This window comes from Neomonachus schauinslandi, chromosome 8 (assembly GCF_002201575.2).
Source record: "Neomonachus schauinslandi chromosome 8, ASM220157v2, whole genome shotgun sequence".
Lineage (NCBI taxonomy): Eukaryota > Metazoa > Chordata > Mammalia > Carnivora > Phocidae > Neomonachus > Neomonachus schauinslandi.
Genome location: NC_058410.1, coordinates 49315631 through 49331246, shown reverse-complemented (window position 1 = coordinate 49331246; position 15616 = coordinate 49315631). Strand labels below are relative to the sequence as shown.

The 15616-nt window shown below is 41.6% G+C and overlaps 1 protein-coding gene across 2 annotated transcripts; it reads left to right on the top strand.

Moving 5' to 3' along the window:
* Positions 1-667: 667 nt before the first annotated feature.
* CCN6 (cellular communication network factor 6) lies at positions 668-15322 on the top strand. Of its 2 annotated transcripts, XM_021693318.2 has the most exons (5): positions 668-902; positions 6446-6743; positions 10172-10414; positions 13534-13727; positions 14792-15322. In XM_021693318.2, the coding sequence occupies exons 1-5, from the start codon at positions 855-857 to the stop codon at positions 15071-15073; spliced, it is 1065 nt and encodes a 354-aa protein (XP_021548993.1). In that variant the 5' UTR covers positions 668-854; the 3' UTR covers positions 15074-15322. The 2 variants fall into 2 exon arrangements, 1 of the variants encoding a protein (XP_021548993.1); XR_002480494.2 differs by lacking the exons at positions 668-902; positions 6446-6743; positions 14792-15322 and adding exons at positions 12255-12318; positions 13212-13358 and having other exon boundaries at positions 10344-10414; positions 13534-13602.
* The last annotated feature ends 294 nt before the right edge of the window (positions 15323-15616 follow it).

Here is a 15616-nt window from a genome sequence, read left to right as displayed (position 1 = left end):
ACACACACACACACACACACACACACACACACACACGTGAGATTTAGGAGGAAGGGTACAGATCTGTAAGAAATTGTTTTCTTCCCAATCTTAATTTGTTAAATGACTCCCACTAGCATAATTGTTTTGTCTTAGCCCAAAAAGATTGGGGTTAACTTTATCTGTCATGGGACGGTGGCCACAGAGAGAACTTCTCTCAGGCCAGATGCTCTCGGTGTCCACCCTGTTCCGCCTCCATTTTTTCCAGTCATGAGCCAGCTGGTGTGAGAGATGTGCTGTTAGGGAGGTAAATGTCGGGCATCCCGTGGGCGTCTGAGGCAGAATCCAGGGCTGGGGGAGTCAGGGAAGGCCTTTGGAACCCTGTTATCGCTGTGGAGGGAGAACCCCAGCAGGCTGGGGACAGAGAGCAGGCCGGCACTCTGTGCTCTGGGGCCTGGAGGGCCTGGGGCAGGGTGAGCCTAGAGTGAATGGGGAGGCTGAGGGTGAGGAAGTGGATGCCTCCAACTGCACCATTTTTTACCAAAGGGCAGACTCTGATCTCTGGGAACTGGCAGAACAGCTGCTCAAAGAAAAGTCACCACCTGACCTATCCTCCTTAGTCCTGGAGGAGAGCACTCACACCCTCATGACGCACTCCACTCCCCTGCGAAGGTAAATAGGAGGCGGAGGCGAGCGGCAGGAAGGAAAACGGTATTAAAGCAGATGCCTGAGAGCGAAAGCAGAGGCTGAGAGTGTGAGCGCAAAGTCGGTGGCGTGGGAGGTGGAGGCGTGTGTGTCCTGCTGAGGAGACACAGAGGCCCTTTGTGCGGGGCCTGAGTCGCCTCCTATGTCCCTGCTGCCGGCTCCTGGGGAACATGCGGCGGCTCCTCCTTTCCGCGCTGCTGGGCGCTGCTCTCGCCCAGGTAAGTTCCCTCGCCTCCTGCTTCCCCTCCGGAGCCTGCGGCGGCTCCGTATTTCTTCAGGCCAGAAACGAAAAAGGAAGAAGACGACGGGGGAAGCGGATGTGTGTGTGTGTGTGTGGGGGGGGGGGGGGGGGGGTTGGGGGTTGGGGGGTGCAAATTCCTTGTGGAAAGACTTCATGCCCAACAGGGAGCCATTTTCCTCTCCAAAGAAAGTTGGGTTTTAGTTTATTAGCTTCGGGAAAGAAGTGGAAAACATTTCTCCCTCTCAGGTAATGGCACTAAATCCTACTTTCGATATGTTTGAACAGCTCTCAGACTGGAATAATGTGTATTTTTGAGTGGAGTGGTACACACACCACGGATCTGGGAGGCGCAGGCCTGCCTGGTGCGGCGGGGTGAGCAGTGCCTCTTGGTCTGGGCCCCAGGCTGGGGCTCAGCTTTCCACGGCTGTGTGCAAAACGTGCAGAGAGCCACTGGAAAAATTGATTCTGACAACTCTCTTCAGTTAAGCCTCTTCTTGTTGGAGAGGAGCACTTCGGATACACATTTATATTTTTAAAACATTCTGTTGCTTTGTCTTTTCTCAAATCATGTGTTTCTCACTTTTCATTAAAGGGAATCAGTCCATGAAGACCTTGAAATAGTTCAAGCAACAGACCAAAGGGAAGTTTAATTTAATAGGAGCAATTCATTGCCTTAATATTTTTTACCAAGAAGATGAAAACAGGGTGACTTATTTATGGATTTATTTACACGGTGGAGGTTATTGCTTGCACAGAGGATGGAGCTTTTGAAACCTTCTGGTGATTTGAAAAACATGGGACGTGTCTTTGAGTTAATAGTTGATTAGGGCAGTAAATTGTATTTTAGGAAACAAGAGACTGAAATATGTTGTATTTTATACAGAGAGATCTAAGATTATAAAAGAATCCTAATAAGAATGCCGGTGGTACAGTTTATTTCCACTGTAATGTGGAGGGCACATTTCCCCAGCAGAAGTGAGATGGGGCTACCTATCTCCCAGTCCACCCTTCTTGAGAAAAGGCCTATCATTGTTGTGAATGGAAAGCCTACAAGGTATTCCCAAACAGGAAATATTCCATTATAGAGAGATGTGTCCACAGTTAAATCAAACAAACATAAAAAGGTGCTAAAATACAGCAACAAGAAAGTATTATTTTGCTTACTTTTGCCATTATGAATTTTTGAGGAAGCATACCTACCATTCGTTGAACATCTGCCACATGCCAAGCACTGTGCTAGGTACTTTAGTTATTATCTTAATCCTCAAAATAACCTTATAAGGTGGATATTAATAATCCCATTTTACAGAGGAGGATTAAGGCTCAAAGATCAAATAAATGATAGAAAGTCATCGAAGATCACTCTATGCGTATAGAGAGCTGTACCAAAGCTCAGCTCTGGTTTCAAAACCCTTTCTGTTACGCCAAAAGAACCTGTTGGGTGTATCAAAGGAATTCTGTTCCATTTCTTTTCTGTTGCACCAAGAGTCTGCTGACTCTTTTGTTGTTCTGAGATTTTGATTTTGAAAACAGTCAAAATGTCTGAAGAAAAAAGAAATATATATATGTATGTATATATATATATCTTCATATTTTCCCACTATTTGCCATTTCTGGGACTCTTCATTTCTTTCTGTATTTCTGAATTACTATCTCTTGTAATTTTCCTTTAGACTGAAGATCTTCCTTTAATATTTCTTGTGAGGCAGGTATGCTAGCAATAACTTCTCTCAGTTTTTGTTTAACTGGAAATGGCTTTAATTTCACCTTGTCTTTTGAAAGATAGTTTCACTGGAGATAGAATACCAGGTTGACAGTCCCCCTCCCCAACCCCTTTCCGCACTGGGTCTTGTTCTTCTCTTCCTCCTCCTCCTTTTTTTTTTTTTAAAGACTTAATTTTTTTTTTAGAGTAGCTTTAAGATCACAACAAATCTGAGGGGTGCCTGGGTGGTGCAGCTGGCTAAGCATCTAACTCTTGGTTTCTGCTTAGGTCATGATGTCAGGGTCATGAGATCGAACACTGTACTGGGCTCTGTGCTCAGCATGGAGTCTGCTTGAGATTTTCTCTCCCTCTCCTTCTGTCCCTCCCACTTGTGCTCTATCTCTCCCAAATAAGTAAATAAATCTTAAAAAAAAAAATTATAGCAAATTTGAGAGGAAGGGACAGAGATATCCTGTATACCACCTTCTCCTACACATTCATAGCTTCCCCATTAACATCATCCACCAGAATGGTACATTTCTTACAACTGATGAACCTACATTGACACACTATTACCTAGAGTTCATAGTTTACCTTGGGGTTCACTTTTGGTGATGTACATCCTATGAGTTTGGGTAAATGTATAATGACATGTATCCACCATTATAGTATCATAGAGTATTTTTGATGCCCTAAAAATCCTCTGTGCTCCACCTGTTTACCCCTTCCCTCAACACCTGGCAGCTACTGATCTTGTTACTATCTCCATAGTTTTGCCCTTTTCCAGAATGTCATGTAGTTGGAATCATACAATATGTAGACTTTTCAGATTGTCTTCTTTCGCTTAGTAATACGTGTGTCTTTTCACAGATTGACAGCTCATTTCTTTTTAGCACTGAATAATATTCTATTGTCTAGCTATATCCAAGGCACCTACTGAAGAACACTGTGGTCTCCTTTTGATGGGAAGTCAGATCTCATTCTTTTTGTTATTCTTTTGTATGTAATGCTTTTTTTTTTCTCACTCTGCTTTCAAAGTTTTCTCTTTATCTTTGGTTTTCAACAGTGCTACCTTGTGGCCTCAGAGATTATATAGAAATGCTCCAAGACTGGAAAGAGAAACAGGTGTCCCCAGGTGGGCAGTTTTAAGAGTAGGCATTTCCTTAAGAGGCAGCCGTATGAGGAAAAGCATGGAGGAGGAAACTACCCGGGTCCAGTAAGCAGCAAGGTGCAGAGGAGAGTGCATTGAGGTTGAAGGCTGGAGAGGAAGGCATAAACCAGCACAGGCTCTAGACAGCATGCTTATAATTTCGGACTGCACAGTGTAACCAGTGGGGGACCACTCATGGGCTTGAAGGAGAGGAGTAGTAGAATCAGATATGTTTTTTAAAGAGATCCCTCCAGCAGCAATGTGGTAGATTCATTTGGGAAGTCATTCTCGAGGAAGGAATGTGTTGCAATCATACTCAGTAGCGGTGCAAACGGTGAAAGAGTGACTAGTTCTAGGAATATGAGGACACTAAGCATTAGTCACTGAATGGCTATGGGGGGTGAGGAAGGTACTTTAGTTATTATCTTAATTATCTTAATTGGAGGTGAGGAAGAGGAAAATGACCCGGATGACTCCTGGCTTCCTAACTCCAAACTTGGAAGAAGCTGTCCAAAGGGGCAGAGGTGGGTGAGGGATGATGAGTTTGGGGAAATGAGCTTTTCCCACGGGACATTCTAGTGGCGATGTCCAGTACGTAGTGAGCTATATGACTCTAGAGCTCAGTGGAGAAATCCTAGATGGAAATTTAGTTTTGAAGCTTGCACAAGGTGGAAATTGAAGGCAAGGGAGTGGACGAGATTGCTAAGAGACAGTGCGCAGAGGGTGAAAAGCAATACATTAAGGTCACGAAACACCAATTAGTCTAAATGTAAGTCATATTTGGGGTAACAGGAATCTGCTTAACCGACTGAGCCACCCAGGCGCCCCCTGCCTCTCTCCCTTTTAAGGATGCTTGTGGTTACATTGGGCCCACCTGGTTAATCCAGGATAATCTCATCTCAAGATTTTTAACTGCATCTGCAAAATTCCCTTTGCTTTGTAAGGTAACATGTTAATAAGGTTCCAGGAAATGGAACACAGATATCTTTGAAGGGAGAATTACTATGCCTATTACAGGTGGATAATAACGGCTACTCACTGTTCTTATGAAGGTTCAGTGATGTAATCACTGATCAATACGTTTTATTACAGGCGATAAGACAGACACTAAGCAGAGAGCTTGCCCTTCAAGAAGCTCACATTCTTGATGCATGTGTCAGAAAATAAACAAGTAGAAAATATAGGAATAAGATAGGTGGTAAGAAGGTCTATGGGGAAAAGGCTGGGGCAGGGTGCTTTTATAAAGGGTGGTCAAGAAGGGCCTCACTGATAAACGTGAGCACAGACCCAAGCAAGTGAAAGAGTGAGGGTCGAAGGTACCTGTAGGCTTGGAGTGTTCAAAGAATGAGGTGGGTGTGGAGTGGAGGGAAGCAAGCCAGTGGGTGTGCAGGCCTTAGAGGGTAGTTTGGCTTTTTTTTTTTTTTTTAAAGATTTTATTTATTTATTTGAGAGAGAGAGAGAGAGCACGCGTGAGCAAGCATGAGCAGGGGGGTGGGGCGGAGGGAGAGGGAGAAGCAGACTCCCCACTGAGGAGGGAGCCTGATGCGAGACTCAATCCCAGGACCCTGGGATCATGACCTGAGCTGAAGGCAGACCCTTAACCAACTGAGCCTGGTAGTTTGGCTTTTACACTGAAATGGGAAGCCATGAGGAAGCCACCTCTTCTGAGGAAGGAGTGACAGGAATTAAAGTATGATTGTAAAAAGATATACATAGTTAATGTATACCATTTGATAAGCTCCGGGATAAGTACATACTCATAAAACCGTCACTGCTACCAAAGCCATAAATATATCCATCACCCCTCAAAGTTTCCTCCTGTCCCCTTTATTATTCTTTGTGTATGGTAAGAACAATTAACAGAAGATCTACTCTCTGAGCAAAATTTAAGTGTATAATAACAGTATTGTTAGCTATGGGTGCTGTAGCTTATTTTATTTTAACCATTCTGCCGGGTGGAGGATATAGAGGACAGAGGGGGAAGCAAGGAGAACCTTTAGGAGACTATTATAATCATCTAAGGTGAGAAATAATAGTGGCTTGGATCACTAGGATAGCAGTGGGGGTGCTAAGAAATGATTAGAGTGGGTACATTTTAAAGATATCACTAACAGGATTTACTGATGGGGTGGGATGTGAAATGTGACAGAAGAGGCAAGAGGGACCGCACCCCAAGGTATTCGGAAAAAATGAAATTGGCGTGTGCTCAAGCAGGGGTGTGCGTGGAGGAGTAGATTGGGAGGGAAACTTGGGAGACTGTTTTGGTCACGTTGAGCTTGCTAAGCCTATCAGATCTCCACAGGGAGATCTGGCAGGTTGCGTCGGAGTCCAGAAGGGAGATGTGGCCGGAGATACGAGATACAGCGAGGGGAGAGCCTTGAGAGGTATTCATTCACCACAGGGGGCTCCAATTAGGGATGAAGAGCGTGCATTGAACCCAGCAAAGCACACGGAGAAGGAGCCATCAGCGAGGAGAGAGGAGGAAGAAAGTGAGGTTCTGGAAGCTGAGTGAAGAAAGGTTCAAGGAAAGAGGGATGGGGTCAGATACTGATAACTATTATCACAACTCACCACACTGTATCCTACCCGTTTAGGGGAAGTCTTCTCTTTCTAGAAATCGCTGAAATTAGTTTGAGGAATCTAATGGCACCTGTGTTACCCACTAAAGTTCTGCTGCAGGGCGCAGGGCGGCGGGCCGTTGGCCAGGGCGCCGGAAGGAAGGCCCGGAGAGGAACCGGAAGTGCAGCCTCGCAGACAGTTTTGTCACTGGCCCTGTAAATGCCCTCGTCAGAAGCCCAGCTGTCCTCCTGGAGTGAGCTTGCTGAGGGACGGCTGCGGGTGCTGTAAGATCTGTGCCAAACAGCCGGGGGACATCTGCAATGAAGCCGACCTCTGTGACCCCCACAAAGGGCTGTACTGTGACTACTCGGCCGACAGGCCTCGGTTCGAGACCGGAGTGTGCGCGCGTAAGTGTCTCCTGCTGGGACCGCGGGAGATGCTCGAGTCTGGGCGCCAGTTCTCCCCCTGTCGTTGTCCCTGTGGAATGATCAGCGGAGTTAGGCCACATGTGAGGTGGGTTTCGTTTTCACACACCGGCGGGACCGGCTTTGTCACAGTGGACAGCATGGGACACTGGCAGATGTTTACACGTGGTCAGAACCCCCTGTTATTGATATTGCATTGAAGTGATCTTGTAGTCATTCTTAGGTGATTGCTTTTAGGGAGAAAAATAGCAAAGATTATGTAAATCGAGTCTGACTTCTTCCAGCGCCACACAGTGACAGCTTTTGATACTGCGGTCGAACGCAGTCTCAATTCAGCCTTCTCTGTAACTAAAAACGAATCTCGCTTCAGATGTAAGGATGTGTATATGGTATGCAGACATCCTGCTTCCACCTCAGCCTTTCCAGATAACCAGCAAGTCACTGTGCTTTTTAACTGAAGCAGATGTGTAAAAAAGAAGTCTGTGTGTGGGGGGGAGGGGATACTCCAAATCACAGCCTGACCCTCACTTTGAGGGGTTTTTAGCTCTGGAGACACTTTGAGACCCTCTAAATCTACACCTCGACGCCAATTCAGGATCCTGATTTACCTGGGATTAAAATGAGAATTTCCAAGGGAAGAGAAATACGCATGTCAGCTGGACATTTTAGTCAGTCTGTAGGAAAGACTGCGTGGGCAGGCAAATTACTCCCGGAAGTGTGGGTGTGAGCGTGGACCGAATGTGTAGAGCTGTTCAGGTTTGATAGCCTGATACCCTGTTTAGTGCTGACTAAACTATATTGATTAAGAACATAGGCGCTGGGTTCCAATTCTGGGCTTTATATGCTGAGTGACCTTGAGGTCAAGTTGCTTAACCTCTCTGTGCCTCAGCTACGTATTATATACTTCCTACCTTACAGAAATGCCAGGAGGAGCAAATGAAATAAGGATACAAAACCCCAAACACTTAGCAGAATATCTGGTTGGCAGTAGACTCCTAAAAATGTTAGCTGTTATTTATGAAAATTTAACAGGGAAAACATGTCCTATCAGACTGTGGCATGGCAATACCTCTTTCTCCCAAACGGTGCTGGGCACGTTATTTCATTAACCTAACAAGCACGTAGTGAGTAGCCACTATCACGCCAGGCACTGGGACCAGCAGCTGGGGAGAAAACAAAGAAAAAAAAATATATATATAGGCCCTGCCCTCACAGAGTCAAAGTTTATTGTGTCAGATCTTTCCACATGTGACCTCACATACAATGTGGTGAGTATTTTAACAGAGTGTAGCCATGAGGATGGGGGTGGAGATGACCTCTAACTGGGGTCACAAACTGTGGTCCAGGGGCCATATTTGGGCCCAGAGCCTGTTTTGGAAATAACATTTTGTTGGAGCACAGCCACACCATCCAGTTACATGGGCTATGGCTGCTTTGTGGTCCAGAGCCCAGTAGCTGTGACGAAACCCCAGTGGTCTATAAATGCTAAGATATTTACTGTTTGGCTCTTTACAGAACATTTTCTGACCTGTGATATAGAACAATGATTTTTAAACTTTGGTCTGAGGACCCCTTTAGTCTTAGAAATTAATGAAGACCCCAAGAGCTTTTGTTTATGTGGGTTTTCTCTATTGGTATTTAAGTGGATTAGAAATTTAAAAATACTAATTCATTTAAAAACAGGAAACTCATTGCAGCTTGGTGGGAATATATTTATGAAAAAATATTTTATTTTCTAAAACAAAGGAAAAATTAGAAGAATGGAATAGGTTTATATTTTTGTACCTCTCTCTAATGTCCAGCTTAACAGAAGATAGATTTCCCCATCTGCTTCTGCTTTCAATCTATTCCTGTATGTTATTTTGGTTGAAATCTATGAAGGGAATCCAGCCTGGCACAAATAGGTCATTGGAAAAGGCAGGAATATTTTAACAGAATTTTCAGATAGTTGCAAATATTTTTTTTGATGTTAAAACTTGAGAAGTGGTAATTTCTTGAAAATCAGCTGCATGATGGAATCTGCAACTGTATCAATGAACTTGTCAAACTCTGTGACAATAAAATGGTCTATCCAAGACCTACTTGGAATGGGTCTTTTACTCATACATAATTTTGTAATACCTTACATTGGTTATTTGGAAAATGCTAGTTTGGAACAATGGTTATGTAGATGTTCCAAATATTGATATACTTAATTATATATTTTTAAAAATCACATTAATTAATACTAATCTCATCAGAAAAGTCTGCATATTGGGTAGCTATAAAGAGCTCGGTGGTGGATACAGGTTTTCCAAAATTATAATTCTTACTTGAAAGCCTGAATTCTGTCATTGGCCAGAAAGTTGTTTTCCTTGAAGTGACAGGCTCACTGTTGATTTTCAGGGAAACGTCTGCCAAATGCCTGAGTAATCATGGCTTCTCTGTCAGTCATTTCTTTAGGTGAAATTCCTCCTAAAAAAGTGGCTGGTTCAGCCTAAAACTCAAACAATAGAATAGGTGCTTCTCCTCAAGATGATAGAATATCTATAGAAATGCTCTATGAATACTTCCTATTTTGTCACACAGGATATTAAAAAGACATATATTTGATGGTTAAGATTTAATAAAGTTAGTAATTCTTACTGTGCTGTCAGGACATTATTAAGTAAAACTAGCTTTTTTTTCCCCAAAAGTACATTTATGGACAAGTGCAGTGGCAAGGCAGAAATGTAGTGACTGCCCTGTATGGTCTGCTTCATGCTAAGGTTCCAGCAGCGGCTCTAGCCACCATTGCTTTTGTACCTTCAGTGCAAATATCAACACAGTGAAAACAGCCAGCCACCTCTTAGTATTCTGAAAAAGAGTTGTGACCTTGCAGATGCTCTTGAAAGGGCCTCAGTATTGCCAGGAGACCCAAGGGGTCACACTTTTGAAACCTGTTGATCCAGGTCAAGAATGCCTCTCAGAGGAGTGAAAATTTCCTCCAATTCTCTTAATGAAAGAAAAAAATTAGTTACCGTGCAGTACTGTAATTAAACCAGCTATGATTTCTTCAGCCATTCTGGTAGCCTCATTTCCTACGAATATATCCCTGCCTGTTGGACATCTGGGGAAACCTCTTACCTGCCACCAACCCATCTCTCAGACTTAGAATCATTATCTCACTGCTATCCTCACAGTGATAGAACAGGGCCTGTATTTGGTCTTAATTCTGAAAGTGGCCAATTGGGGCCAATAGCCTACAATAAAATGAAAATGTCTCATTTTCACCTTTTATAGATGTTCTGAAAAGGCGGTTCCAGATGGGGCCTAAGAAGTTGAGAACGCTACCTCATGAAGGAGATAGCTGTTACCTCTGTGGTTTATCATGGGAGGTCTGGACTATCAGTTATGGCTTCTTTGGTGATTTTGCTCTTCTCTCTTTTCAGACCTTATAGCTGTGGGATGCGAGTTCAACAGGGTACATTATCATAATGGCCAAGTCTTTCAGCCCAACCCCCTGTTTAGCTGCCTCTGTGTGAGTGGGGCCATTGGATGCACACCTCTGTTCATACCAAAGCTGGCTGACAGTCACTGCTCTGGGGCTAAAGGTAGAAAGAAGTCTGATCAATCCAACTGTGGCCTGGGACCATTCCAACAGCAGCTTTCAGCAACCTACAAAACAATGCCAGGTGCTTAGAGGCATATTTAATTTTCATGTATGGCTTCTCGTGATTTTCTTTCATGTTCCTTTGATGTATCACAGGTACTCAGTAAGCACTTATTGATTAGTGGTCAATGTGAGATTTAGTTTGGCTGCCTCAGGGAGGTATATTCTAAGTATCTCAAAAGGAAACTTTGTAATGTTTTAGATTTTTCCAGTAAAACATTCCAGGCTTTAAAAGCTCTGCTGGGTCAGAAAAACTCTTCTATGCCTCTGCTCGTTCCCACTCAACCTCTTCTCAGGAAAGTTGACCAACTATTTATTGTTCATGTGCACCCTGGGAAAAACTTTTACTTGTTTTGTTATATTACGGGCAAGAAGTGCGAACGATCCAGTCCCCAAAATTTTCAAAGGCAACTTTGCTATATGATGGAAGCCTACTGATTAAAAATATTTAAGAATATGTTTAGAATTTGTAAATATTGTTTCTAAAAACAGAAAACTGCTGACATAAGATTATCCTCTGGGAATGAAGCTCTCCAGTCACCAACCGCTCTCTAAATCAACACACGTACAGGTGTTTTAAAGTAGGTTCCCCAGGTATGAGAGTAGTCAGAAACCTATAATGAGACTCATCACTCATCTTGAGCACTGGCCGTTTGCGGTGAGTGTCCATATATGCATAAAGGCTGTACTCTGGTCAGCTCTAAGTTAATATCTTATTTAAGTGCCAGGGCATTTTGGGGACAGGAGTTTCAAAAACACCAACCAATGAAGCACAGATGAGGAAGACTCAGAAGGGTCACTATTCATGCCTGGTTATTATTCACACCTCTGTGTTTTCAACCAGAAATCAAGAATGCCTTTTTAACGAAATTTAGAGCTTAGGAAATGAAAGGTGCCATGGAGATACAGAAGGGATATTTATCTACACTAAAAACTCCCAAGTTTGTGTCTAATATGTGGGTGTTTAATAAAAGCACTTATCATCAGAGAAATGAGTTTTAGATATCTAAAAACTAACTCTATGAAAGGAACATTCTCAGAGACTTCCATTAAGCCAATTAATTTGAAAATAATTTAACAGGGTGTGGTGAATTTGCATTTACCATACTTAGTTTCTAAGCTAATAGCAAGACACTACTAATGCTCTAAAACCTCTAAAATTATAAGCCCAACTGTTCTTTTTTCCCCAAAATGTACAGGAACCGTTGATTTTCTGCATTGGATCTGAGGGACTCAGTGTGAGTTCTTGGGACCCATGCATGAACCTCACCTTAGCCCAACAGTTTCCACAAGTAAAGCCCTTTGGATCAAGTTCAGTCAGTCTCCTTTGTGGAGGTAGAGCAGTTCCAGATGATTCACTTGGAACCTGGTTGGAGGGGGTGTTAGATGGTCATTCTTAGTGGTTAATGCTTTGCTACAAAAAACGAGAACATCTGCCACTGTGCTCTTGGTAGTTGAAATCACAGGCCTAGATAGGTTAACTGTATGTTCAGTCTAAAGTCTCTCCTCTGCTTAACTTTGAAGCTGTGTTTATGGGCCCAAACAGAAGTTGGTTTTTAAAATTAAGCACAGTGACAAACACATACTTTAAGGTATATTTGTGGTAGTAATTTATATACTTAACTTAATTCCAGACAGCCTATGGTTGGAATCTAGCCTTTGTTTGCTCCATATGAAGCATGCAGTGACATAATGCCCCTATGCTTTCCTCACTGCTCACCAAATACTAAATAAACTCTTTAAAAACTCTTCTAGTTTTCTTGCTTTTTAATGAATGTTAAATTCCTGAACTGCAGCTCTTTGCTTAACTTTAAGGGGGTTATTGGTAATATGATAATCTAACCTTCCTTTATTTATTGCAGATGCGTGCCGTGCTTTTAATCTGCTTCCTGCATTGAGGTCTTTAAACTGTTGTCTACCTTCCAGGTATCTTCATGTTTCTGCTTCCTCTCCCTCAGTTCCTTGTGCAATTGCAAGATCCTACTGTAATAACACTGAAAGCAGTAAAGTATCATTTTATTCAAAGACAGCAGATACTTCAAAGTGACTTATATTTCCTATTAAGAAGGCAGTTTTTGTGGGGGGTGGGGGTGGGGGGGGCAGTATCTTTTCAGAGTTTTAAATTGGCATTTTGAAGTAATGTAGCCAGAATTTTGCTATGTTCAACTGCAGACTCAAATCACAACCTTATTCCAGGCATCCATTTTAGGATGCATATTAACCTTAAGGAAATGCTTTGAGAAAATAAACCAATATGTAGTTTGTTTAAAACAAAGCAATGGCCTGATTCATTCATGAGCAGAACAAGAAGTTCCCAATGGATTTATAAGATGGAAGAATTATTATGCACTCATTGTATTCTCATTATTCATCCCCTTCTCCTCCCTTCTGCTAAGCAGGAATCAGTGGAGGGGGCTCCATCTATCCACCAACTTACCCAGCCACCCAGAGATCTATCCATCTTTTCCTTTGCCATGTCTTTTTCTAGAACTGATTTGAAATGGCTAGCCAATGGAATGAATACAATGGGCCTGATACAATAGTGAATGTAGCAATTAAGCTGAATGAATAAAATAGATTACACATTTGCTATGACTTAGTATATGATTATTTTGATTAGTTCAATGTAATGTAGAGAATTTTCTAAAAGACTAGATTAAAATAAGTGGAGGAAAAACAACTGGCCTAAATAGTTTATTCTCAAATATAACTTTTGTATTTTAGATTTTAACATAATATGAAATTTAACATTAAGACATTGTTCTGATTAATACCTTGAACTCCTTAATCCTACTAATGTCTGTTTCATTGTTAAAAAGAATATCCAGCACGAGGCAAGAACCAGAGAAAACACAGTAGTTTACTCCTTAGATGAGCTAAGCAGAAGCATATGGATGCATCCACTCAGATTTTCAAAGATATTTTTATTCTTCCTAAGACATTGGACTGTCACATTTGATTGAAAGGTAATTTGGAAAGTGGGAAAAAGAGAATGATGAATTAGACCATAAGCTTGTTTTATGCTGAGTTACATAAAAGGTTCTGATCTATTAAATATTAGCTGAAAAATAATTATTAAAAGTGGTCTATCGACATGAGTACATATATGTATACCCGTGTACTTTCCCCCCTTTATTTTAGCTTATAGGAATCTCCCACTTGTTTGGAAAAGAAAATGTCTTGTGCAAGCAACAAAGTGGACACCTTGCTCCAGAACATGTGGGATGGGAATATCTGATCGGGTCACCAATGAAAATAGCAACTGTGAAATGAGAAAAGAGAGAAGACTGTGTTACATTCAACCTTGTGACAGTAATATATCAAAGAGAGTAAAGGTAACATTTAATTAGATTTAACTTCATTATAATTCAATATTAAGAGACTCCTGAAAAGTGCCCGTGTGTTTTAGAGGGATAGATGGTATGTGATTCTTATAAAAATAAAATCACCTCATTGTAACTCAAACTATCTCAGAGGAAAACAAAGATTAATCTAACTGCACTTCATGGGGAAAATCTTACCAAGCGGAGAGGTAATGTTACCCTGCTGATTCTAGATACTCTAACAACTTAACAGTGTGGGTCTTGATCAGCCTGATTTCTTCTGGTACACCCAACATACATGTTTTTAAAAAATAGATCCTTTTCAGATTATTTAAAAAAATATATTAATTTTATGTAGTGGAATCAAGGCAATGGATAAAAGATTTTGGTTGCTACATAATTATAAAAACAGACATTATGAACATCAGAGAAATTCTGATCTTGGTTATCAAGTTGGAGGGGGAAACCAAGTCCAGAACGTTCTGTGCTTAGATAGTAAACTTGCCAAAGGACTGTGACAAAATATTTACTCTAGACTTGTTTGGTATAACTAGAGCTGGTCCTGCTTCTAGGACAAGGCATGATAACGGTCCCAAGAGTAAGTTTTAGGAATGCTAAAAGTCTTCTCATCTCCAAGTTATTCCCTATCATATTGAGTTGACAACTCAATTTTAAAGGGATTAAGATATGTATTCATTTATTTATCCACTCAAAACTGTCTGAGCTGTGTTAGGGAATTTGCTAAGTCTTAGGTAAATAAACATTTAGTAAGACATGGCCCTTGATATTAAAAAAGACAGAAATTTTCATTGTGGAAACCGTGGAACTAAGTGAAGAGTAGATAACAGAAAAGACTGGGGAGCGGGTCCTCTACTATGATGGAACAAGAACAGGGAGGACAGACCTCTGGAGAGGGGATTTCGAAGGTAGAAAAGAGAGTGCTGAAAGTCACTAAATGAGAAATATTAATGCCCCGGAAATAATTTATCTGTTTGTATTTCTATATAGAGTATCACTTTTCTAAACTGTTGTAACCAAATTAAAGAATGACTTCTTAATGTTATGTACCTTTTCAGATCCCCAAAGGAAAAACATGCCAACCTACTTTCCAACTCCTCAAAGCTGAAAAATTTGTCTTTTCTGGATGCTCAAGCACTCAGAGTTATAAACCCACTTTCTGTGGAGTATGCTTGGATAAGAGATGCTGTGTCCCTAATAAGTCTAGAACGATTACCATTCAATTTGATTGCCCAAATGAAGGGTCATTTAAATGGAAGATGCTGTGGATTACATCTTGTGTATGCCAAAGGAACTGCAGAGATCCAGGAGATGTATTTTCTGACCTCAAGATCCTATAAAACCTAGTATATATGGGAAAAGTTAAGTTCAGGTAATCATGTCATTACGTTAGAAAATTAGAGTGGTTTTAAAAGGGTGGCAAATCTACCTTTTTGATTTAAAAAAGGGAAGAATACCTACCTATTCTCAGATGACTCTATTTAAGGCATTAGAAGTTATTAAAAAGGTTCTCTTGGGGCGTCTGGGTGGCTCAGTCGTTAAGCGTTTGCCTTCGGCTCAGGTCATGATCCCAGGGTCCTGGGATCAAGCCCCGTATCGGGCTCCCTGCTTGGCGGGGAACCTGCTTCTCCCTCTCCACTCCCCCTGCTTGTGTCCCTGCTCTCGCTAGGTCTCTGTCAAATAAATAAATAAAATCTTAAAAAAAAAAGTTCTCTTAAAAATACATGTAAAACTTGGTGCAGCTCTTTCTGCTCACAGGTCTTGTCCCTGTGCTTTAATAAAACCGTTTTTGCACCCAAGAAGCTATATATATATATAAATCTTAAAAGTGAGCTCTTACTTTAAATGTATAATTATGAAATACACAGATAGTTGCTTCCATC